Here is a 25,026-nt window from a genome sequence, read left to right on the forward strand (position 1 = left end):
AACTAAATAATATCTTTTTCCATTTTAAAATAAAAATAAAGTTTAAATCAGAATTAATAGGAATCAGCGTTTTCTACACGTGGCGCATGTCACGCGTATGCGTCAGGTACGCGCACGCGTCACTGAGCAAATCTCCAAATCACGCGCACGCATTAGGTACACGCACGCGTCGCTCCTCGCTGTCATTTCCTTTAATTCTTGTGCTGATTCCATTTGTGTAAGCTTCCTCTCCATCCTCTAAGCCATTCCTGCCCTATATAGCCTTCTTCTCTTTTTCTGCGGAAGCTCCATCAAATCCAACTAAATGCTACCTAAAATAAACAGAATTTTACACAACTCAAAGTAGCATCCATAGTGGCTAAAAGATAATTTATTCTTGATTAAACTCAACAAATTAAATAAAAATTCACTAGGAAAAGATAAGAAAGATGCTCACGCATCACCTAATTGGCAAGCATCACAATTAATATCCTTATCAAATTTGATATTTGGAATTTCTCTAACCAAGTTTTTCTTAACTAGTTTAGAAATTTGGTACATGCTAGCATAACCCAATTTCTTATGCCAAAGCCATTTTTCAGATTCAAGAGAGGTAAAACATGTTACTTTTTGATCCTTTAAATCCTCAAGAGTCAAACCATACACATTATTGCACATTTTTGCTTCAAACAAAATATCCCCAGATTTTTCACAAATAACTAAGCACACCAATTTTCTAAAAATAACTTCATATCTAAGATCACATAATTGGCTTACACTTAGTAAGTTGTGTTTCAAACCATCAATAAGAAGAACATCATTTATAAAAGAAGAAAAACTTACCAACTTTTCCAATGACCACTATTTTTCCTTTACCATCATCACCGAAAGTGACAAACCCTCCATCATACTCATCAATCTTAATGAAGAAGGTTGTCTTTCCGGTCATATGCCTAGAGCATCCGCTGTCTATATACCACATATTGTCCTTCCGCTTGGATTGTAGGCATACCTACAAAATGAGCTCAAGTGACCTTAGGTATCCAAATCTTCTTGGATCCTTTCACGTTAAACCATCTTCTTTGTCCCAAACCATTATAGTCAAAAACAATTTTCCACACTTTGTTACCAATCATTCTTTCACCAAAGAAACATTGAATATGAAAGTGGCCATTACGGTTGCAAAGTCTACAAAATCTTGGAGTTGCTGTTTTGCTAAAGCTTGTTGGATTTTGAAACCTTGCATCATTAGAAGATGAAGCAATATTTTCAAAAGAAGGTTTCTCAACAGATTTGAAGAAACCCAAGCCAGCTTTATCATAAAGAGGTTTTTTACTAGTCAATATTTGATTTAGGTTTTCAGAACTTTTAGTGAACTTGGCTAAGTCTTCTTTAAGCTTATTGACCTCTTTAAGCAACTCTTCATTTCTTTTAAAATAGTCTACATATGCAACCACAGAATAATCACTTTCACAGCTTTTAAGTTGAGCTCTTAACTGTTTGTTTTCTTCAACAAGTTCAACAGCAGTTTCAGCCTCCGTTAATTTATTTTTGAGAAAATCATTTTCAACTTTAAGAATGGTGATTTGTTGTCCAAGATCTTGGTCATCAAGTAAGAAGCATCTAACTTTTTCAGAAAGGTGGTCTATCATAAGATGAAGATCTTCAGTATCAGGGTTATGAAAGACTACCTGTTCAATGTGATCTGCCATGAGACATGGTTGAGACTTGGTTTCTAATTCTTCATCATCCTCTGAGTCATTTTCCAAGTCCTCCCAGGAAGCCATCAGTCCCTTTTTCTTTCCCTTCTTTGACTTCTCCTCCTTCTTCAACTTAGGGCAATCGGATTTGAAATGCCCAGTCTCTTTGCAGTTGTAGCATGTCACCTTGCTGAAATCTTTCTTTTATTTTCTTGAGCTGCTTCCCTTGCTTCTATCCTTGAGCTTCACCATTTTGCTGAATTTTTTGGCAAACAACACAAATTCATTCTCAGAGGAGTTATCACTGGATTCTTCATCCAGAGGGTTAGAAACATATGTAAGAGCTATTCCTTTTCTTTTTGAATCTTTTTTCAAATAAGTGTTTTCAAAAGCAAGTAAGTTTCCTCTCAAATCATCATATGTCATAGAGTCAAGACCACTACTTTCAGATATTATCAATGCTTTTGTTTCCCACTCTTTTGTAAGACATCTTAAGACTCTCCTCACAAGCACAGATTCCAGATACTTAATTCCCATAGCATCCAAGCCAACAATGATGGTGTTGAATCTTTCAAACATTTCATCGATTGATTCTCCTTCCTTCATTGTGAACATTTCGTATTCTCTGTTCAGCATATCTATCCTGGTCTTCTTCACTATGGTGGTTCCTTCATGAGTGACTTGAAGTTTGTTCCAGATTTTCTTTGCCGTTGTGCATCGTGATACCCGTCGGTATTCTTCGAAGCTAATTGCACAGTTGAGTAAGTTGATAGCCTTGGCATTGAGCTCCACATTCTTTCTGTCTTCTTTGGTCCACCTAGCTTCTAGTTTAAGAGAGATTACTCCTTCAACACTTGTGACGGTTGGAAATTGAGGACCCTCCAGGATGATCTTCCATAGTCTGTAATCTACTGCTTGCACAAAAATGTTCATTCTCTCCTTCCAATAGGTGTAGTTTTTCCCATTGAAAAGAGGAGGTCTGTTACTTGACTGTCCTTCTGTCAGATTGTAGGACACCAAGGTTGAGCCACTGTTCTCTGCCATCTGGTCTTTTCTCCAAGCTGCAAAGCTTGATCTCTTTGAGACCAAGCTCTGATATCAATTGATGGTTTATCAGTGGCTAAGAGAAGGGGGGTTGAATTTTAGCCCCTTTTTCGCTTAATAACACTCGCTGGCCGTTTAGAACACTTGAGGAGATATTTCTTGTTTTTGTCTCATGCCTGGTCAAGAGAATTTTTCTTTTTGTCTCATAACCAGCCAAGAGATATTTTTCAGTTTTGTCTCCTAGGCAGCAGAAAACAGAAATGGAGTAGAAGAGAGAGAAAATCACACCAAGATGTATCCTGGTTCAGTTGCTAAGTGCAATGCTGTGATGGAATTTCACTATAATCATCATGATTACATACACCAATTCTCCCTAGGAACTACCCTTCCTATCCAGGACAAGTCCAGAATCTAAACCCCAATCCAGAACTTGTCTTGGTCACAGCCATGCTTTCAACTGCTAAGTGCTAACCCAACTTGCAAGGGGATTCCCACAGAATCATGAAACACAACACAGATGTACAAAGGACCTCTAAAGACATCTTTGGCTTTTTTCTTTTAATTTTGTGCACTCTTCCTTTTTCCGCTCTATGGCTTTTTCTTACAAATCTTACTGTTTGTCTTTTTCCATGAGACTCAAGATAGACAAAATTAAACAGAAAATTACAAAATAGAAAACATTAAAGGAGAAGAACTTCTGTTAGCTTAGGTAGCTATGAGAACTCTGTTTCTTGCACTCTCACTCCTTGCTTCAATCCTTGGCTGTTCTCCCTTATTTATAGAAAGGGAAGCCTCCACAGTTGAAACTGTTGAACCAAGCTAAACTTCTTCTTCTTCAAACCAAAACCGGTTCGGCCAGAGAGAGATGAGAGGAAACTGAATGTAAAACCCAACATGCAATTACCTCTGTGTCTTCCTTTTACACCAAGCTTCATCAATCTGGGCCTTCCATCTTGACTTGAACTCCAAGAAGGATTCCTAGTCCTTGATGAGTTCTTGACGATGACAGCTTCATCTGCTCCAACTTCTACCTCATCCTCCACGTAGCAACAGTAGTTACCTCCTGTAGTGGTTGAGCAAAAGCAGAGACAAGTCATCCCTCCAAGGATCTTCTTCCTCTGACCGAATGGATCTTCTTCCATTTTTGGTTATGGAAGGCTTGAGATTACTTCACCACATCTTACCTTTTGTGGTAAAAATCTTAGCCGCTCCATACCACATATTTTCTTTTTCTTACCGCCATCATCACAATGGCCATGACACTAGCTTCTTCCACCTTCTTTTGATAGCTTAAAATTTCTTCCATAGTTGCTGTGAAGTGAGCGAAGTTAGAGGAGAGAAGAGAGAGAAGAGAGAAAACTTTCAATGTGATTTGAATGAAGAAATTAAAATGAAATAACTTTGCTTCTCTCTTGCTTTGAGTGGCGTGGGTCATCATTAATGCCATCAAATCAATTTCTCTTTCTCTTTCATGATTCCAATGTCTGTATTAACTCATCTTAATAAAATTTGAATTCCACCAAGTAAAGGGTGTGCAATCCGTTGGAGCATGTAGTATTATTATTGAAGGAGATGGATTTTATCAAGTTAAATAAGTATAGAAAATATTGTGCCCCATTTCCTTTCCATTGATTTCGGGCCTGCCATATGATTGGGCTTCAAGTTTATTTTTTTTGGCCCAACAAGCATAACAATTCAGCCACACATTATATAACATATTAGACAAGACTGATTGTATTTTTCTTAGCACAATTGGGCTTTAATTTTGCTTTTGTGCCCAAAATATATAACCTGCAAAACAACTAAATTATCAATCAACAAATATGAATTAAAACTTAAATTGACAATTTTGTAATTAGTTAAATTAATAATGTTTGTTCATCATCAAATTAAATTAGAGTTTTCCAAACTCATCATAATTGTTATTAAATAAATAGGTTCCATTAAATATAGATTACATTTTATATTATCATTTTACAAATTTTTCCACTCGAAAAGAAAAATCAAACTGTAAGACTGGTTAAGCATGAAACATTCAAACTCAGTGTTCCAACATTGGAAAGAAAATAGAGAGAAAACTAATGTTTCTCTCTCTACTTCCAATACTACCCCTTCACTTTTTCAATATATTTTATAATATAGGGGTAAAATTGTTTTTTTATAACATTTCTTTCCTTCTTATTTTCCTTCCATCCAAACACATTTAAAAAAAAATAAAAATCCACTCAATTTCTTTCCTTTCTTTTCTTTCCTTTCTATTTCCTTCCACTCTATTTATTTCCTTCCAACCAAACATAGCCTTAGGATCAGCATAGCTGAAACTAAATTTTAAGCTATGATAAATTGTAATAATTTCGAAAATTTAATTTTGGTGCACTATCAATATAAAATAATTTTATACATATATCTAATTAATCTTATATTAATAAAAATAATTCAAAAAACTAGAATAAGCCAAGGCAATTTGAGAACTACGTAAATAAGCCAAATTGAAATTCGTTTCAGTAATGAGCCAGGAGCTATATATATGTAATTCGAACCAGCTCGGTTCGAATTAGCTTCCTTAGTAAATCGAGCCAGCCAAGTTCGAATTAGGTTGATGAAAAGTTGGTTGTAATTTGAACCAGCATGGTTCGAACTCCCTTTCCACGTAAATCGAACTAGCTTAGTTCGAATTATAGGTAAGTATAGTCTTCAAGTAATTCGAACCACCCTGGTTCGAATTACACTTATGCTGACTTCTTAATAATTCGAACCACCCTGGTTCGAATTACTAGTGATTCGGCTATATAAGGAGTTCAAATCAGCCTCATTCGAACCATTCTCACCTTCCCCTACCCCACCAAATCTCAGAGAAAACGACCTAGATTCTCTCCGACGAAGACCTGAACTGAATACTCTGCTGATGGGGGACGATCCGGCACGGTTATATCGCTTGGACGGAGTCGCCCATATAGCTGGGGTCATCAACGAGGAGGTTAGTACGGAAATAACTTTGTTCTACCGGTACATGTGAGTTAGTGGTTTTGCATGCGGGTTAGATGGTGGTTTAGTTGGTGGTTTATGTTAGTGGTTTATGTTAATGGTTTCCGTTAATGGTTTATGTTAGTGGTTTCTGTTATTAGTTTTTGTTAGTGGTTTATGTTAGTGGTTTATGTTGGTGGTTTATCTTAGTGGTTTATGTAAGTGGTTTACGTTAACGGTTTATGTTAGTGGTTTATGTTAGTGGTTTATGTTAGTGGTTTATGTTAGTGGTTTATGTTAGTGGTTTATGTTAGTGGTTTCTCTTAGTGGTTTATGTTGGTGGTTTATCTCAGTGGTTTATGTAAGTGGTTTACGTTAACGGTTTATGTTAGTGGTTTATGTTAGAGGTTGACGTTAGTGGTTTATGTTAGTGGTTTATGTTAGCGGTTTAGTTGTGGTTGTTTTCTGTTAGATCTTTCATGTCAGTGGTTTATGCTGGTTTCTTATGTTAGTTGTTTATGCAAGTGGTTCTCGTTCTTGGATTTTTAAGCGGTCATATTTAGTACGATTTTTTGGTTTATGAATTATCGTGTTGATTATGTTTGTCACTGGTAATTAAGTTGGTTCTAATAATGCGGTTCATTTCTTCCGCAGCCTCAACGATGCATCAGGAGCATGCGGCGGCAGCAGGGCATGCTCCTCGATGACAGATACGTTCCGTACCTTCAGATGGCCGGTCTATACCATCTTGCAAGGCTGAACGATAGATGGTTCCGGTTGGACGAGGCCCTTGTCAGTGCGTTCGTCGAGCGATGGCGTCCAGAAACGCACACATTTCATATGCCATTCGGAGAGTGCACCATCACACTCCAGGACGTGGCATACCAGCTGGGTTTGCCAGTGGACGGGCGTTACGTCAGCGGCTGCCTATCAGAGTTCCAGATATACATCCAGGGTGGCCGTCCAGCCTGGGTGTGGTTCGAGGAGTTGCTTGGAGTGGTACCTCCTCCTAACCAGGTTCAGAAGTACGCGGTCAACTGCAGCTGGTTTCAGGAGACTTTTAGTGAGTGCCCGGAGGGAGCTAATAAGGAGACTGTGTGTCGATATGCCCGTGCGTACATCATGATGTTGTTGGGCACGCAGCTGTTTGCGGACAAGTCCGGCAACCGCATTCACATCAGATGGCTTCCGTTTGTAGCTAGGCTGGAGGAGATGGGGACCTACAGCTGGGGTTCTGCAGCACTGGCATGGTTGTACCGGTGCATGTGCCGAGTGGCGAACAGAAATGTTATCAAGCTAGCGGGCCCACTTCAGCTACTTCAGTCATGGATTTTCTGGCGATTTCCTCGGTTTAGGCCTGCAGGGTTTGAGACGTCCAGCTGGCCATTGGCCTCGAGGTACTGTACTAAGCCTTGTCTATTTCAATTTACTATACATTACTACGTGTTCATTTATAATGTATTGGATACCCTAAGCACACATTTAAGTAGCGGTAAGACATGTGTATGATGCAGGTGGTCAGGTTACAACCCTTCCAGTAGCGAGAAGGGTCCTAGAGTTCAGATGTGGAGGCTCTGGATAGACCGGTTGCAGGATAGAGAGGTCAATATGTTACTTAATAAGTTTCTTTATTTAACCACACTTTACGAGTTAGGTTCACGAGTTGCCCTGACACTGTATAGTTCTTGGTGCAGTATATCTGGATGCCGTACAGCAGCCCCGACGTACTTCAGGTTGTGCATCCAGAGGTTTTGGAGCCTCGGCATATGGCGCTGTGGCGGTCTGTTACGTCCCTTATCTACTTTGCCGTCATAGAGTGGCATCAGATAGATAGGGTTCTTCCGCAGTTTGGAGGGGTGCAGCCCGTCCACATCTCGCCCTGAACATCGATTTTCTGATGTCGAAGGATGGCAGAGGTGGCGATCGATAGTTCCCGTACCATTTGCAGAAGTGGCATCTCCATTGGGAGTCCCGTGCGGAGAGCGTGCTGAGGTTCGATGTTGTTGTTGACCCTGGTCCGTCGCATGAGTTCCTGGAGTGGTGGAGTCAGCACGGGAAGAGGTTCTTTTCTCCGGATCCGCAGTTGGGGATCCGAGAGCCGTTGCTATTTCTGTTAAGGCCTCACAGCGGGGAGCTGGGCGAGTTCCTGAGATGGATCGTCCTGACGACGTGCCGGACAGGCGGCGGGTTGAGAGGAGAGCTCGCGTGGGGACACGGCGTAGCCAGCGTGACTGGGGGTGGCTTGAGCGTGCTATGGAGGATGATGATGAGGCCGGCCTCGCTGGGGGTCGACGACGAGGCCATCGAGGCAGAGGTAGAGGGCGTGCTGCGGTTCATGCCGCTGCACCTGACCCTGAGGACGATGACGACGATCAACATGGACCCGAGGGCGGGGATGGTGCAGGGGCGGCTGCAGTTGCTGGTGTTAGTACCCAGGATGGGGGCACGGAGGTGAGTGATATGGCTCAGGGATGGGTGACGGGGCTGAGCCTAGTGACGCTGGACTTGGGTCGGGACCTTTTGGACATTACTTTGTTGGAGTACCCGCCGATGACCAGCCTCAGCAGGACGGTACTCCATGGGTTATTCCGGGATCACAGTGGCAGGACTTTCTTGGCGCAGATACGCTTGATGCGGACTTCGGCAGTCCATGGTTTCTAGAGGAGATTACGGCTATCATGCAGGAGGACGCGCCGGGCAGGAGGCGTGGTCAGACTCCCGGCACGCAGGCACCCTTAAATGTTGATCTGAACGAGCCTGCTACGACACCTGCTGGAGACCAGTTTGGTTTGGGAGGTACCCCACATTCCGCCTACACCGCTGCATCAGAGTCTGTCGCCGGGCCGTCTGCCGCACCCGTCCATTTTACGCCACCCGCACAGCCTGCCCCGCAGGAGGACGCGGATGAGATCGAGGATGAGGAGCCGTTTATCCGCAGAGGTCAGAGGCCACGGGTACCCCGTCGTTGTGGGACGGGCTCCCACTTATTTAGATGATTTACTTTTCATGTATTCTGGACGTTAGCGTTCATTCATGTATTATAACCATGTGGACTACTGTTGTTACTTTAGAGCTGTTTTTCCTTGTTGTTTGTTCATCTTATTGTACTTCGAAATCTGGTATTTACCTAGTGGATCCGTGAATATTTATTATCATTGAATCATATAACACTTTAATGTTGACAATTAGTTATCAACTTTTGCATTTATGGGATTTCTAGCTATACTCAAATTTGAAAACAGCTTTTTCATTACTAGAAGGTAGAAAGATCAACAGATTACATAAGTCCTCAAACATAACATGTAATACGAAAAATAAAAATCAATAAGCACTAACACTAACAACATCGCTACTATTGGCCCCCCGTGTGAGACGATCCTCCAAGCTGTGGGCAACTCCGACGAGTGTGTCCGGGTTAGCGACAGAGGCCACACCTCTTTGGCCGGTTCGGATCTGCCTCGTCCATATTCGTCCGTATCCTAGTGGATCTTGGATGACCCTCTCTCACACGCCTCCTGGCAGGGTCCGGAATCACCGTGGGCCCGTCGTAAGGTGGCCAGAAGCCCTCCGGTATCGGTGGTGTGAATCCCATCCGGTACACACTGAACACTGAACTAATTTGATACACGCTGTGAACATAAGAGGACCAAGTAACCCGTGAGTAGGCGCAGCATGCAAGTGCGTGCTGGCACGGGAAATGAAGCGCCTGGAAGTACCCGCAGTCGCAGGTTCGAGATGCAAGCGATACTCTGTAGGTACCCAACGAGAAAGAACCAGTAGGAGTGGTCTCTGCTACGGTGAACTCGGAGTTATCACGGTCATACAAAGTCACCGTGAAGCACCTGGCCGTCTTCAAGTTGGCCTCAATAGACTTCACCAAGTGCTGACTGAATTGTTGTCCGGTTCCCATCTGAGCCTCAGCCTCTCTCCCCTTACGAACAAAGAGTTCCGCAAGCCTACCATATGTTGCCTTAACCAGGGAGGATACAGGGAGATTTCTGACACCCTTGAGTATTGAGTTCACACACTCGGAGATATTAGTCGTCATGTGACCGAATCGCCGCCCATCATCACGATGCTGAGTCCACAAGGAGTAGTCAATCCGGTTCGCCCACTCACACATCGCTGGGTCTTCAGACCGCAGAATATCAAACCAGTAATCAAACTCAACCTCGGTCTTCGCATAAGCTGCATTCACTAGAAGCCTCCGTGCGTCCTTGCCCTTGAAGGTTAGGGCAAAATTAGCCACTACGTGTCGAATGCAGAATGCACGGTATGCAGATGGAGGTAACCAACCTCCGTCAGGTGCCTCAAGCGCAGCCTTGATGTCGTTATGCCTGTCCGAGATAACCAGCAATCCCGGCTGCAGTGTCACGTGCTGTCGAAGGTGGGAGAGAAAGAATGACCAAGACTCTGCATTCTCACCCTCTACTAGTGCGAATGCAACAGGTAGAATGTTCGAGTTCCCATCCTGTGCAATCGCGATGAGCAACGTTCCCCCGTACTTGCCATACAGATGTGTGCCGTCGATGCTAACTAGCGGCTTGCAATGACGGAATGCCTCGATGCACGATGGAAACGTCCAGAAAAGTCTGTGAAAATAGGCTTGAGACTCGTCAACTTGTCCACCAACTCGAACGGGGCTCGTCCATAGGACTGCAACAGTACCAGGCATCGTCAACTGGACTCCCAACACCCACCTAGGGAGCTCGTTGTATGACTCATCCCAGTCACCGTAGATGAGGGAAATAGCCTTCTGCTTTGCCATCCAGACCCTCCTGTAAGTCAGCCTAAACCCAAAGTGTGCTGCTGTGGCATTTAGGAGCACCTTTATGCTGACGGATGCATCGGCCCTAACCATTGGCATAATGAACGCCGATATCACATGATAATCCAAACTCCGGTGGTCACTAGAGATGGAGGTGGCAAGGCAAGTGTGAGGTCCATTGTACCGTTTGACCTCCCAAATGCCCTTCCGCTGCCGGAGACTCAGTCGAATCAACCATGTGCACCCATTCCCAAACTCAGAACACTTGCCCACGTAACGGCGATGATCAGACTCCACAACCTTGTACTGAACCCCTCGCCGGATGCTGTAAGTCTTCACACTTAACAGGGCCTCATCTTTATCCTGAAATTGCTGACCAACCTGGAACTCTGTCAGACCAGCAGTCCCTTCCGCATCTCTAGCCCCGAATCCAACAGAGTGACCAGATACCCCCTCCTGCCTCATGGCATCCAAGTCCAAAGAGGAAAAATGTGGTGGATACTGCTGTGTGCCAGAGCTAGAACCAACTACCGCCAATGCAAGCTCACTCGCTCCAATATCATCGCCGCTGTCATCATCAATCATATCCGGCTCGACGTCATCCTCCTCTCCTTCCCCCAAAAATCCATCTCCAACGCCAAGCGGTGCAACGCCCGGTAAAGCGTTCGGCGCAATGTCAAATGATCCTACCTCGTCCCCTCCGCTGCCATTCAGATCAGCAGCAAAGGACGGGGACGCGACGGGTTGGACTGCTGGCTCGTACACGGGGACGGAGGAAGAAGCAACGGCAGGCCGGGAACTAGAACCGGCTGCCGTTGCTAAAGTGGTGGTATTCCGGTTCGAACCCCCCGAGCTGGATACCACATCAACAAGCTTTGCCAACAATTCTGGTGTCCTGACCTCCGGAAACTGCCGCCGACAAAGAAACATCACTTGCAAGTCCTCATCACTACCAATCGTGAAACAATCATACTTCACGGTATCCTGGAGGACCGTGATTGGAATGCGATAGAAAAACTTCTTAACCCGCTTCGCACCTTCCAGACCGAGTTTCATCAGCACAGATCTAACAAGGTCATCATAGCTCGTCCTAGGACTAACGACAATACAGAGAGGATCCTTATCTGTGAACTTCACACCGAAACGAGTTTTTCTCTTAATGGATCCTTTGTGGTGAACCAAAACAACAAAACTCTCCTCACTAGCCATCTTACTCCCTCTAATGAGACCACTCACGTTTAGAAACATATATATAGGCTTCTGTCTCCCACTAATTCGAACCGGCCTGGTTCGAATTATGGTTGGTTTAATTCGAACCACCCTGGTTCGAATTACTTTGTCAACTTTCTCTCTCTATAATTCGAACCACACTGGTTCGAATTATATGTACTTGAAGTTCGAACCATCTTGGTTCGATTTATTAACAACAATCAACATGTAATTCGAACTGCACTGGTTCGAATTACTAACAAATGCAGTTCGAACCACCTTGGTTCGAATTATATTAATATACGTTCTGGCGCATTACTGAAACCATTTTCGGTTTGGCTTATATACGTAAATTCTAGATGGCATTGACTTATATTGGTTTTTTGTCCTATATTTTATATTGACTGTATGAATAATTATTCAACAAATTAGATGTGATTAGACATCTGAGACAAAATATTTTAGACTATTAATACATCAAAATTAAATTCATAAATTATTACCAAATGAAAATGTTAAGCCATTCAAAATTTTAGACAAAATAACTAAACAAGACTCATAATTCCAGAGTACTTTATCCACTAAGACATGAGATATCTGATATCTAGCAAGTAGCAACAATGCAGGCAGCTAAGACATTATCCATTACTCCAAAAGCAAATCAAATGAGATAATGCCACGTCAGAAACCAAGTATTATGCGAATCTGAAATTGGCCTTCTGAAGCCACAAATTGCTTATGTGGCTATCATCACACACACTTTCATGTTACATCATTTCATAGACCCCTTAAGAAACGAACGAAATCAACCACACCAGAATTCTTTCAAAGAAAAAAAAAAAAAATAGGGAGAGCTTAGAGATTCAAGTAATGGCAACCACAATGATGACCACTCTCCCTCAGTTCAATGGTCTTAGACCCAAATTCTCAGCAGCCCCTGTGCAGAACTTGGTCAGCACCACTTGTTTATTATTATTATTATTATTATTATTATTATTATTATTATTATTATTATTGAGTTTTGCTTAACGTTGTTGTATGCTTCATTGTGTAGGTTGCTGTCCAACCCATGAGGCGTAAGGGGAAGGGTGCTCTAGGAACTCGCTGTGATTTCATTGGTTCAGAAACCAATCTGGTAGGATCTTAGGAGTTATATCTAATTCCATTCTTCCCTTTTTTTCGTTGTTTGTTTCATCTGATTTTAATAAACATGAAAGCAGTAAATAATGAGTTTTAATTTAATGGAATATTTTAGTTTATACAATTATACTACTTTAAAAACACAGGAATCCTGTGAATTGGTGAGTGCATATTGGAAAATGAACTTCTCATACTAATGATTCGCAATTTCGCATAACTATCATCAACTATGTTACAACTATGTTACGTATATACCAAAAATCATATACGAATATAAAATACATATTAAAATATAAAATATTTATTGAAAATGAGTAAAACAACGCATGTATTTATACACAAATAATTTGGTAGTTAATTTTTGGTGTGCATATAACATTTTTGAACTATCAATATTTAGTATGTAAACTTGTTATATGTGCTTGCACTTTCTTGTAACACTAACCAAGTCACTTCTAGCTATTATTATTTTGGTGTCTATATAGCATTTTTTATATAAGATATGATTGAGCTTGGAATTTTATTGCAGATTATGGTGGCTTCTACAACACTGATGCTGTTTGCCGGAAGGTTTGGATTGGCTCCGTCGGCAAACAGGAAAGCGACTGCAGGGCTGAAGCTGGAGGTGAGGGACTCAGGCTTACAGACTGGTGACCCAGCTGGTTTCACCCTTGCTGATACCTTGGCTTGTGGAACTGTTGGCCACATCATTGGTGTTGGGATTGTTCTTGGTCTTAAGAATACGGGTGCCTTGTAAATTAAAACAAGAAAAATGAACAACCATTCCTGCATAATGCACCTGTAATCAAGTTTAGTGTGCTTTTAATTTTCTCATCACTTGAGAATGAACATTGTATGCCTCAAATCTTAATCTATAGTTGCTCCCTTCCCCCACTTCTACGCTCACAAACAGTAATCATAAATCATCAAAATGTTTGGTTATGAAGCCGTGACATTGAGGAGAAATTATTAGTCGTCTTTGAAGCTACATTCATCCATATATAAAGTGAAAGGATGTACATAATATGCATAAGAGAAACTAGTGCGTGCCCTGCATGGGGTAAATATTAATACAGTTGTAAAATTAATTTTCGTTACTATTTAATAAATTTTTTAACAGAAAAATTTTATCGTTCTAAAATTATAATATTAGGAGCCAAAGTATTTTTTTTTTTTTGGTGTAAAGTATCGCGTTGTCCTTCATTAAGATGGAAGAGTTTGGATTGAATTTTTACCCTATTTAATTTATTTCAGGAATTTTTGAAAATTGGATGGGGATCCCGGCTCGTTTCTTTGAACATGCCTTAGGAGAACTTTGCTTCCTATCCTATCCCGTCCCTGCAAGCACTATTCTCTGTCTTTAGGAAATATTGACATCCTTAGATGTATACATAGGATAAGATATAGGAAAATGACTAAGTAGCATTACATAGGATATACTGAGATAGAGATCTTTTCTAATCAATTCAAAACACATCCTGTGAATTATAATGGATTTTCTATTTAAATAAATTAAATAAATATAATATTTACTGAATTAAATAATTTTAAAAGTTATTACCGAAATTCGTCAACCTCTCTTATCTCGTTTATAGTGTAAACGAGATACAGTGAGACAATTTTTTCAACAAGTATAAAAGATGTGTAACTCTTGACATTCTCCACATACATTTTATATCTTCTTCTGTCCCGTTTTTCTCACAAAAAGAAGGCAACAATGGCCAGTAATAGCGTATACATAGTTGTGTGTGTTTACCCCAATTGTCGTATAAGAAATGAGACAATGAGATAATATTTGAGTGTGAGAATCCGATACTATTACGCACTCAGCGTGTGAGTTTGTTGTCCGAGTTGAAGAGTTTGATATTGAGCAATTTTGGTGGCACAGAAACGAGGGAGGTTGGAAGGATGAGATATAGGTTGCTGGTATAGGTTGCTGGCACCGTTGGGTAATGGTGTTTTTCGATTTCGACTATTTCGACTTGTAGGGGACGAGCATGTGCGACTCATGTTCGACATCCATGGGAGAATCATGGCAGAACAAGTGATGGAGCTTTCTGCCGAGGTTGGAGATGTTGGTGGTGGCGGTTCTGTACACTCGACCTATGTACAGGACGATTGACATCTTACACCACCACCCATTCATGTCGCCATTCCAGTGGAGGACATGGAGGTGGGTGAGGAAGACTCCGGCGAAGAGTATGTTGCCAATAGTGCCGATAGTGATTCTTCTGAAGGGGGTAATGAGGAGGAGTTTGTATCAGAGACGCCCGCCGAGACAGTGGTGCGCTATGTTTTGCCTCCCCTCAACCCAATCCGACGCTATCAGATGTACCAAGTCACTATCATACATTGGATCTGGACGCCATGCATGAGAGAACTCTGTTTTCCAACACGGAGGAAGAGGATTACAACCTAGACGGTGGGGTAGAATTTCGGGTCGCCATAGATTCAAATGCCGAGATGCAGTGATGTAGGGTGTGAAGAATTACAGTATTCGCAGGAGTGCTGAGTACCGGGTGATCGGATCGGACCGATTAAAGTACCATGTGCAATGCCGTCAAGTTGCAAACGGGCTGTTCATGGAGTCTTCGTATTGCTCTTTGACAGAACCGTGGATACTGGTGAGTTTAAGTTTACTTGAACTATACTTACTCAGTTATGGTTGTCATATATTAAGTAGTTTTGAACCATGGCTGTTTTATTTCGGCAGGGAGGTCCGGAGGGTTGGCGGAGTATACACTTGTTTAACACCCACCATGTCCCAGGACCATCGACAGTTGGATAGCAGTCCCATCTGCAAGGTCATCTTGCCGTTGATACAGTCCAACCCCTCCGTCAGTATCCCTGTCCTGCAAGGTGCAGTCCGACAGAGCTATCACTTCAAACCCTCCTATAGAAAGGTGTGGATGGCGAAGTAGAAGACAATTGCTCAGATCTACGGAGATTGGGAGGAGTCGTACAACAAGGTGCTGAAACAACTTCAGGCGCTGCAGAGTTATTTCCTGGGAACTATTTGTGAGCTACAGGCTGTACCGTACTACGACGGACACCTTCTGGTCCACGACTATAGCATGCTCGATAAGGTATTTTGTCCTTTTTCATCCTGTGTTGAGACTTTCAAGTATTGCAAGCCATTTGTTTCCGTCGATGGCATGCATATGTATGGCAGATACGGTGGGGTGTTGCTTATTGCGGTGGCACAAGACGACAACAGCAATCCTGCCTATTGTTTTTGCCATTGTGGAGTCCGAGAGTACCGAGTCATAGTCGTTGTTCCTTACTAATCTGAGACGCTATGTCACCCCACAAGAAGGCCTGGTGGTTATCTCCGACAGATCGCATGCCATTAAGGCTGCAATAAGTATCGATGATAGTAGTTGGCATCCTCTTAGGGCGTTCCACGCTTACTGTATTAGACACATGGCCACGAACTTCATGACTCGTTTTAAGTCAGCCGAGGGCAAGAGATACCTTATAAATGCCGCTTACAATCCAAGCAAGGCTAGGTATGAATGGTACATGGATGCCTTGAGAGGAGTATCCCTAAGGATGGCAGACTGGGCTGGTCATTTCAACAAAGAGATATGACTGCAACACTGCGACAGTGGGCGGCAGTTTGGTCACATGACAACAAATCTGTCGGAGTGCATCAATGCAGTTCTCAAGGGTACACGACACTTGCCAATTTATGCCATCATGCGCATCACGTACGAACGGTTGCAGAAGTTGTTCGTCACAAAGAGCAGGGATGCGCAGTCACAGCTGGCTGCTAGAAATCGCTTCTCCTAGAGGCTGATGGTAGCCATTGAGAAGAACAGAGAAGTGGGAGCCAACGTAGTTAGACCAAGTTGTTCGACTTGTCCGTCATCAGATAGCCTTCGATTAGTAACATGATGTAGCACCTAGCGTACTGTTGGAGGGTCTCTAGATCGTCCGTCAGGGGCATCTGGCGGACAAGGTCCCGCAGCCATACAAGATTCAGCGTGAATGACTCCTTCCTCTGCGCCGCTTGCTATGGAGCCACCGGAGGCCTGGCACCTAGTAGCCGCTCCACCAACTCCCACGTTTCCGTGTGGTAGCACCTACCGAAGTCACGAAAGCACCCCAACTGGGTCTCCGTGTGCGCGTAGTCCTAGGTAGTATGCCATGTCCTGTAGGGTGATAGTGGCCTTACCCCACAGGAGATGGAACGTGTGGGTCTCCAGACGCCATCGCTCTACGAATGTCGTAATTAGGGAATTGTCGAATGTGAAATCCTTGAGAGGCACCGTGTCTCCGAATCCAGCCTCCCTCAGATACGGGACGATGGCGTTGGGTGGAGGAAGGGTATGACTCACTCGTCGGGGTAGTAGAAGGCGAGGCTCTGAAAAAAAATATATATTCACAATTATCAAGAAATAATTTTAAATTTTTTATTGGTTCTTTGAAGTTTAATGGTCCTTATAATATCATTAAATTTTTAATTAGGTTTCTATATTTTTTATTAATTTTTGACACTGTTTTTAGTTTTGTAATTAGGTATTTTTAGTATAAAAAATATTAAAGTTAAATAAATATTTTTTATAAATTAAAGATATTTATAATTAATAACATAATTAGATCTTTAATTACATGTTCTTGAAAAAAATATTATTCTGTTTAATATATTTGATATAAAAAAATCTAATTATAAAATTAAAAGTAGTATAATAACTAAATTAAAAAAATATAAAAATCTAATTATAAATTTGACGCAACTATAAGAAATAAAATAGAGTTCCAAATTAATAATTATGTAGTAACAACCTAACACAAGTGAAATAAAATAGAGTTCCAAATTTCTACCAGTAACCTATTCCTAACGATACAAACTATATTCTAGTTCTTGACTACCCTAACGATGGCTACATATACACATATATATCTATATCTATATGGGATTATATAAAATTCAACACAACAAAACTAACCGCAAAGTCGGCTACCCCGACGTAATGCGAAGTCTTGTTCAGTCTGTTGATGTCTCCATTGCGCACGGCATCGTCGTATTTATCGATTTTATGGTTAGAAAGACATAAAAGAGAGGAGAAAGTGGTTGAAAAGTTCAAATTGGGGCCAGTCAAACACTGTCAACGACATATATTTATAGCCGTCCCCAGTCTTATCTCGTTTACACTGTAAACGAGATACGTGTAAAATTATCTCATTTACAGTGTAAATGAAATAAGAGAGGCCGACGGATTTCGGTAATAACTTTTAAAATTATTTAATTCAATAATTATTACATTTATTTAATTTATTTAAATAAAAAATCCGAATTATAATAGAATGCAAAAAATAGGAAAATAACTACTGGCCATTATTTTTAGAAATTGTAATTGCACCATTTTCATCTATGGTATCATCAATAAGAAATAATTGATTCAAGGCATCTTGTAAGGATTCAACTGCTGAAAACCCACTTATTCATTTGCAAATTATAGGCGAATAAAATCCATTCAATTACTAATTATCAGGGAATATGATATCAGACACAACTACAAAAGAGAAAAAATGTCAGTCATGTGAAGTTTTTGTTCCCTTCTCACTTTCTCAGCATAGATATGACATTTTATCAAATAATTTGTGAGGCATAACTAAAATTGAAAACTTAATAGTATAAAGGTATAGCCTTTGAAAAAATAGAAAAAGAAATCATGACTATGAACTCATTTAGTTAGCTACATTTGATGAACAAAACAATAGGATGATAGGAAAAGCTAACATGGACAGAAAAAGATCCATAAATAGGAGGAGGAGAAACTCACTAAGCATTTCAAACTTGGGAGCCATTTCAACAAAGAGGTAGAATAAATCAGAACAGATATATCAATCAACAGGATAAGAGTGTAGGACAAAATAGACATATCAATTTCAAAGGGAGAAATGGAGAAAGAGAAAACCACAAAGTAGCGGTAGTGATTATGTTGAGAAAGGAATGCGCACATAATGTGAATATATAGGCAATGTAATTGAATAACAATTTCATATATCAGCATGAATGAAATTCAAATTAATGGATATATCATATACATTTTAACACCATTACTGGCATTCAATTGGTTTGGTAATGATCATCACAATAACAAACTGATAGTACCAAACTAATAAATAATAATAATCACTAAAGTGTTAATCAGGGGTGCAGCAACATGAGACCTAAGATATGTTAGGAAGATTAGATAATATTTGAATCCCATTTTGGTGTAGACAGCCAATAAAGAGAAATGTCTGAAGTGAAAATAAATAACTGAAAAAAAAAACTGAAGGAGGAATAAAAAAAGTTGGATGTAAACAAGAAAATGGGATTCAAAAAACATTTATACACAAATAAATTAAGAGCTGTGTGTTTAGAAGCAGAAGTAAAGCTTTAGCGGCCATAGGCTAAACTTTCTATTACAATAAAAGAAAATAAGAAGCTACAATTTATTTGAATGCAGGTCCATAAGCTCCTAACAGCTGGTGATTTCTATAACTCAAAAAGGGGTTGTTATACAGGTATTCCAAAATTCCTACTACAAGAATGATACATACAAAAGGCATGAGATATCAACAGCATTTGTCAGCGTAAATAATTATTTGATCAATTTAAACGCAACTCAGCTACCATCGATCAAGCTGTCTGGACCTCCACAATGTTATAGATCCTGCACTTATCCAATTCTGTGTTGTTTTACTCCAAAGTGGCAATGAAAAAATTAGGGGTGTAATTTTCATCATCCAACACCTAAATGCTCCTTACAACATTTTCTTAGCGAACAACTGAAAACTACGTTGTAATGCTTTGTAATGCTTTTCTGATGAAAGATCAAAATTTTTATTTGATTGAGTCGTCTTCATCACTAACTTTGAGTGCCAACTAAACTATGTCCTGATAGCTTCAACGATCCTCGGCATTCCATCATCCTCCTTATTCTTGCAGCATCATTCCATCTTCCAGCTTTTGAATATATATTGGACAATGTCACATAATGACCAGCTTCTTGAGGTTCTAAATCAATCAATTTTTCAGCAGCCAGTTTGCCAACGCTAACATTTTGGTGCTCTTGGCATGCTGCAAGTAAAGCTCCCCAAACATGTTTATCTGGTTCCAGTGGCATCTTGTTAATGAAATGAAAAGCATCTTCAAGCCTGCCAGCGCGAGCTAGCATGTCAACAACACAAGAGAAGTGTTCCTTTGCTGGGTTTAAGCTGAATTCCTCTATCATTCTGTAGAAGAGTTCAATCCCTTCATTCACAAGTCCTGAATGACTGCAAGCCGAGAGGGCAGATGAAAATGTTACCGAATCCGGGCTAATGCCTGCATCCCTCATTTCTTGCAAAAGCTTTAGAACAGTTTGGCCAAGGCCATGCATTCCAAATCCGCTGATAATTGTGTTCCATGAAACCAAGTCCCTCACAGCCATGGTGGAAAACACAGAATATGCATATGCAATGCATCCACATTTCGAGTATGTATGAATTAGTGCATTACAAACAGGAATTACCCAATTGTAACGGTGTTTTAAGACATATGCGTGCATCTCTTTTCCACGTCTCAAGTCACACGCAAGCAATAGAGTAGATACAGTTGTCTGATCAACTTTTACATTGCTTGCTTGCATTTCCTTGAAACATTGAACTGCCTCGTTTGCTAGCCCCATATCAATGAGCCCATAAATCATGGCATTCCAAGTAACAACATCAGATTTGTCCATTCTATCAAATACATTTTCAGCATCATTTAGCCTTCCACAATTGGCATATAAAGTCAATAAAGCAGCACCAGCAGACTTGTAAAACGCATCCCCGGAAATGACTTTGACACCATAACAGTGCACTTCATTCCCACTAGTTAAGGACCCCAAAAACCTGCATGATACAAGGATACCAGAAAGAGAATCCACATCAGGCAAAACCATCCCAAAATTAACCATATCCCTAAAAGTTCCCAATGCAAGATCATGTCTCCCAACACCAGCATAACCTGAAATTAATGTTGTCCATGAAATAACATTAGGATCCTTAATTTGATGAAAGACCCTTAAGGCCTCACTGCAAAGCCCCATCTTACAATAAGCATCCATCATAGTGTTCCATGTCACAACATCCGGTTCGCAATCCCCACTTGCTCTCATCAATCCCAACAGTCGCACAGCCTCCTCGAACAACCCATTAGACACATACCCAGACATCATTGAATTCCATGAAAAAACATCTCGTTCAGACATTTCATTGAACACCTTTTGAGCACTCTGAACGTCTGCGCATTTTGAGTACATATCCAGCACAGCATTGCGAGCTTGCAAGTTGGACTCTGACCCGAAAATGATGACATCCTTGTGCACTGCAACACCGGTTTCAAACCACCGAGATTGAGCACATGCCTTTAAAACCTTGGGAAACACGTAACCATCTGGGACAACACCCATTACCCTCAAATCAACATAGGTTCTTATGCATTGGCGCATTTGCCCATGTCTGGAGTAGAACCGCAAGATGGAGGTGAAGGCGAACACATTAGGTGGGTGCAGGTGATGGAGCAAGAACAATGCAGAAGATATGTCATCGCAATCAATGTAAAGCTGGATTAGTTTCGTCGCAAAGAAAGGGTTGCGGTGTGTGCCATTGATGATGATTTGCTGGTGAATCTGTTTTGCTTTGGTGAGAGATTTGGAAGATGAGCATGCTTGTAATGTGATTGAGGTTTGTGTTGGTGGAGATGGTAAGAATGAAAATGCTCTTTGTGAGCGTAGTGGCCATACCCTCATTAATATGGAGCGTTGCTGTTGAAATAGGTTCTAAATTCTCATTTGAATCTTCTATTTCTCTTCCTAACACGCCTAAGGTCTAACACAAACAGAACAGGAGTGAACACTTGGCCAATTTCATTGGCTGACATTTGACCCCCTTTTTATCTTCCAAATGGCTTCAATTCATAGGCGTTCTCCTCTGCAACACAAGAGAAAGAAGAATGTTATGATTCCTTGGCCACAAGGAATATGACTACACCATCAATGAAGAGTGTACTTTTTGTTATCCTGTGGAGCTATATGCATGTCTATGTTGCCATTCATTTCATTTTTTGCCTGAGTCGTTTGGATGTTCTTGCATGTTATGTAGTCTTAGCCAATGGATGTAAATTTTCCTGCTTTTACCAACTATCTAATTGGCTATGCATTGTTCAATAGAGTGCTGCATGTTGTGAGATTGCCTTTCTTAAAAGAGTACGGAAAATCTTAAAACATCATGGCTATTTGGAGTGCAGAAAATTGAATAAAAAAATTAATACAAATTGTTTGTGCAGCATACATACACCAAGTAAAATCAGATTTCTATATAAAGTATAAACTAATTGATACTCGAGGATTCTACAGCAGAACAACATACCTCAGTTGCGAAGGAGAAATGGGTGCATAGTGCATACCATTTGACTAGGCTAGATCCATTCCATTTAAGTCTTGCATACTAAGCTTCTTACTTTGAAATATATCGATTCTATTCTTTTAATATAGCTCTCAACCATGGTGCACTTATTGTTGTAGTGCTAGCAAGCTTGGATAGAACTTCAAGGTCTGTGTTGACCGTGTTTGAGAAGTTGCAACAATAGAAAACTACTTCCGAAAATTCTACAAAGTTTGCATTTTGATGATTACACTACTTAAATGTTCTATTAATGCACCCTGTTTGGAGAATTTGTTGATTGGATCATGTCATATTTTAGAGAAATCAGTACCGAAGCAGTTATCGTAGTTATGCTGTTATGCAGCTGTTCAAACAAAAGAGATATAATGGTTAGATTCATTCTCTTTAACCTTTTGTTTAGATAATCAACCATTTCCATTCAGAATTTGGAAGATGGAAATGCCTGAAAAAAAAAAGCTTTGTATGAGGTTGTTATGTTAATATTATCATGATTTTACAAATTATAGTTATCATAACAAATACATGTTACATGCATGCTTTGAACTAAATACCTTCTGCAGGCAAAGTTGGTTTTCAACTATTTATTGTAACTAAATAAATTGTATCCCTAATCATCTAGCTTAAAACAAGTTAACAACACACTGAAGTTACACAAAGAGCATAACAAACAACAATGGCAGAACAATCACGAAGCATGAAAACAAATTCAAAAATCAATGCCTAATTTGGGCAATTCTCTTCAATGGCAGCACAATGGCAAAAGAAAGCAAGAAAACAAACTCAAACTCACGACAAAGGCGGAACAGTGATGAGACACCATGCCGGAGACATGACAGCAGAGCAGACCCGAGACTGCATAGTTGAGACACAACGGAAGAGCAAGACACCATGCAGCTTACCTAGACTTAACTCGTAAGAGTTTACCTACTACGATTTTTTTTGTTCCATATAAACAAAACAATCATAATACAAAAAATATATATCTTACAGAAAATTTGCTCAAATATGAGCATTCTAAGTTCATAATTCCACCATAAAGCACATGATAAATCAAAAATAGAAGTTTTCTAGTGCTATAGTGCATGAAGATCCTTCACAATTATGCAATAACAATTCATGCTTAAGCACTCTATGTTCTGATTCTAATATAACAATTTAACACACACAAGCATACAAACAAAGCATGATTCCTAATCAACATTCTCAGACAGCTTGATTCCTGAAAAAAATGTATAACACTCCAACTAAATCAGAATCATTGAACAGCCACAACCCTCCCTAATCAACAGAATAAGTAACTGCCATAATAAAATAACAGAGTATCAATGATCAAATTTCTAACACTAACAGAATAACAAACTAACAGGTAACACACTAACAATTAAAGAAATTCTATTTCTAATTTTGAAATAGATGTGATGGAGATGGAGAATGAAGATGTACCTGAATCTGAAGGGGAGAAAGGAAGGAGAAGGCACGGCGGAGAAGAAGTAGAGGCGAAGACGAAGCACCACCGACGACTAATGGAGGAGATACGGGAAAAGCAGAACGACGGTGAAAGACGGAGTAGGAGAAGAGGCGAATGGCGGAGCACCACCAGACGGCAAACGCGACGGGAAGGAGCATAGGTAGCAGCCGCGGTTGGATGTTGGGCTCTAGGGTTTAGCCATTTGGGCTTCATTAAGGTAGGCACGGGCTTTTGGGCCCGAAGAGAAATAAGTCCAAAACAACATGTCACTCATGAGGATTTTTTTATTTAAATTAAATAAATATAGTATTTATAAAAATGAATAACGGTGAGGTAATTACAAAAATGCATCTTTGGTCACATCTCGGACGTTGAGAGGATTTTTTAAAAATGGGCGTATTTCGGATACATAGACCCCGTTCTGTGATAGAGTGACCGTGAGTCACATTTAGGGTGCACCCGGGATATGAACATGCGTTGATATTTGATACTGAGCATCCGAGATACGCGCATTTTGTGATGAGATCTCAGCATCCGAGATAAACCCAGCTTCCTAATGCCCCCTCAGCATTCGAGATGTAGTTAAGTATATAATTAGGGTTTTAACACTCAGGATATGCGTATTATGGTGTAGATGTCTATGCACCAAGATATGTTGTAGAATAAGTCTATTTATAGAGCCCATCCCAATACCTCCCCTCACACAATTCACAAACCAATCTTTTCTTTCTCTTTCCGTTTTATTCTGATGGAGAATAATCAATTCTTTTTTGTTGTGGTTTATCCCAATGGGATAGTCAGACACGGTGATGAAGGAGTGATTTTCGAGTCTGACAAGACTGTCATGTTGTGCACTTATCGGGTTGATAGCCTGGATGCGCTAAAGACAGTCATGCTAAGCAAAATGGGGGAGTAGGAACGAAGGAGGTTGGGTGGGTTGCATATAGATTTCTGAACACACTTTTCGAACGGTGGATTTACCAACCAATTATTTTGGATTGATGGGGATCAGCATGTCAGGGTAATATTCGACGTACATACACGGCTAATGCCGCAACATATAATGGAGTTGTATGTTGTGGTCTGTGACGTGGTTGTTGATGGTGGGCTGTCTCTTTCGAATCCTGAAGTTGTGACGCTCGAGGCGACACCGATCCACTATGCCCAGTGTAACAACTCATTACCCTAAGCCTTACCTCTAGCCGTAAAGCGAAGAATGACGAAGCGTCACGACAGTTCTAAAACTCATGTAGTAATAAATATAGAAGGAAATAGTAATACTAGAAGCTCGAGGAAGGAATAAAAGCTCAAAATCGCATAAAGCGGAT

The 25,026-nt window shown here is 40.7% G+C and overlaps 3 protein-coding genes across 4 annotated transcripts; 2 read left to right on the top strand and 1 right to left on the bottom strand.

The window, feature by feature from the left end:
- The first annotated feature begins 7,838 nt into the window (after nucleotides 1-7,838).
- Nucleotides 7,839-8,683, top strand: LOC148575854 (uncharacterized). The gene is given in 2 exon segments (XM_088501750.1): nucleotides 7,839-8,127; nucleotides 8,130-8,683. Coding segments are annotated over 2 exon segments (843 nt in total).
- A 3,742-nt stretch (nucleotides 8,684-12,425) lies between these two features.
- PSAK (photosystem I subunit K) lies at nucleotides 12,426-13,698 on the top strand. Its single transcript, XM_016329527.3, has 3 exons — nucleotides 12,426-12,615; nucleotides 12,719-12,799; nucleotides 13,334-13,698. Exons 1-3 carry the CDS (start codon nucleotides 12,535-12,537, stop codon nucleotides 13,559-13,561), a joined length of 390 nt encoding a protein of 129 aa, XP_016185013.1. The 5' UTR covers nucleotides 12,426-12,534; the 3' UTR covers nucleotides 13,562-13,698.
- A 5,496-nt stretch (nucleotides 13,699-19,194) lies between these two features.
- Nucleotides 19,195-23,972, bottom strand: LOC107647434 (pentatricopeptide repeat-containing protein At5g39350-like). Of its 2 annotated transcripts, XM_016351512.3 has the most exons (3): nucleotides 23,674-23,972; nucleotides 22,195-22,573; nucleotides 19,195-21,756 (listed from the first exon to the last, which is right to left on the bottom strand). In XM_016351512.3, exon 3 carries the CDS (start codon nucleotides 21,573-21,575, stop codon nucleotides 19,668-19,670), a length of 1,908 nt encoding a protein of 635 aa, XP_016206998.2. In that variant the 5' UTR covers nucleotides 21,576-21,756; nucleotides 22,195-22,573; nucleotides 23,674-23,972; the 3' UTR covers nucleotides 19,195-19,667. The 2 variants fall into 2 exon arrangements, with proteins under 2 accessions (XP_016206998.2, XP_020973997.2); XM_021118338.2 differs by lacking the exon at nucleotides 22,195-22,573 and having other exon boundaries at nucleotides 23,674-23,917.
- Between the last annotated feature and the right edge of the window lie 1,054 nt (nucleotides 23,973-25,026).

The sequence above is a fragment of the Arachis ipaensis genome, chromosome B1 (assembly GCF_059453495.1).
Source record: "Arachis ipaensis isolate K30076 ecotype BB chromosome B1, ASM5945349v1, whole genome shotgun sequence".
Classification (NCBI taxonomy): Eukaryota; Viridiplantae; Streptophyta; class Magnoliopsida; order Fabales; family Fabaceae; genus Arachis; species Arachis ipaensis.

What these genes read in the sequence shown, in the direction of transcription:
- PSAK (XM_016329527.3), top strand. Translation starts at nt 12,535, where the DNA reads ATGGCAACCACAATGATGACCACTCTCCCTCAGTTCAATGGTCTTAGA. An exon ending in CAGCCCCTGTGCAGAACTTG is followed by an intron (nt 12,616 to 12,718) that starts GTCAGCACCACT and finishes TTCATTGTGTAG; the next exon opens with GTTGCTGTCCAACCCATGAG. An exon ending in TTGGTTCAGAAACCAATCTG is followed by an intron (nt 12,800 to 13,333) that starts GTAGGATCTTAG and finishes ATTTTATTGCAG; the next exon opens with ATTATGGTGGCTTCTACAAC.
- LOC107647434 (XM_016351512.3), bottom strand. Translation starts at nt 21,575, where the DNA reads ATGAGGGTATGGCCACTACGCTCACAAAGAGCATTTTCATTCTTACCA.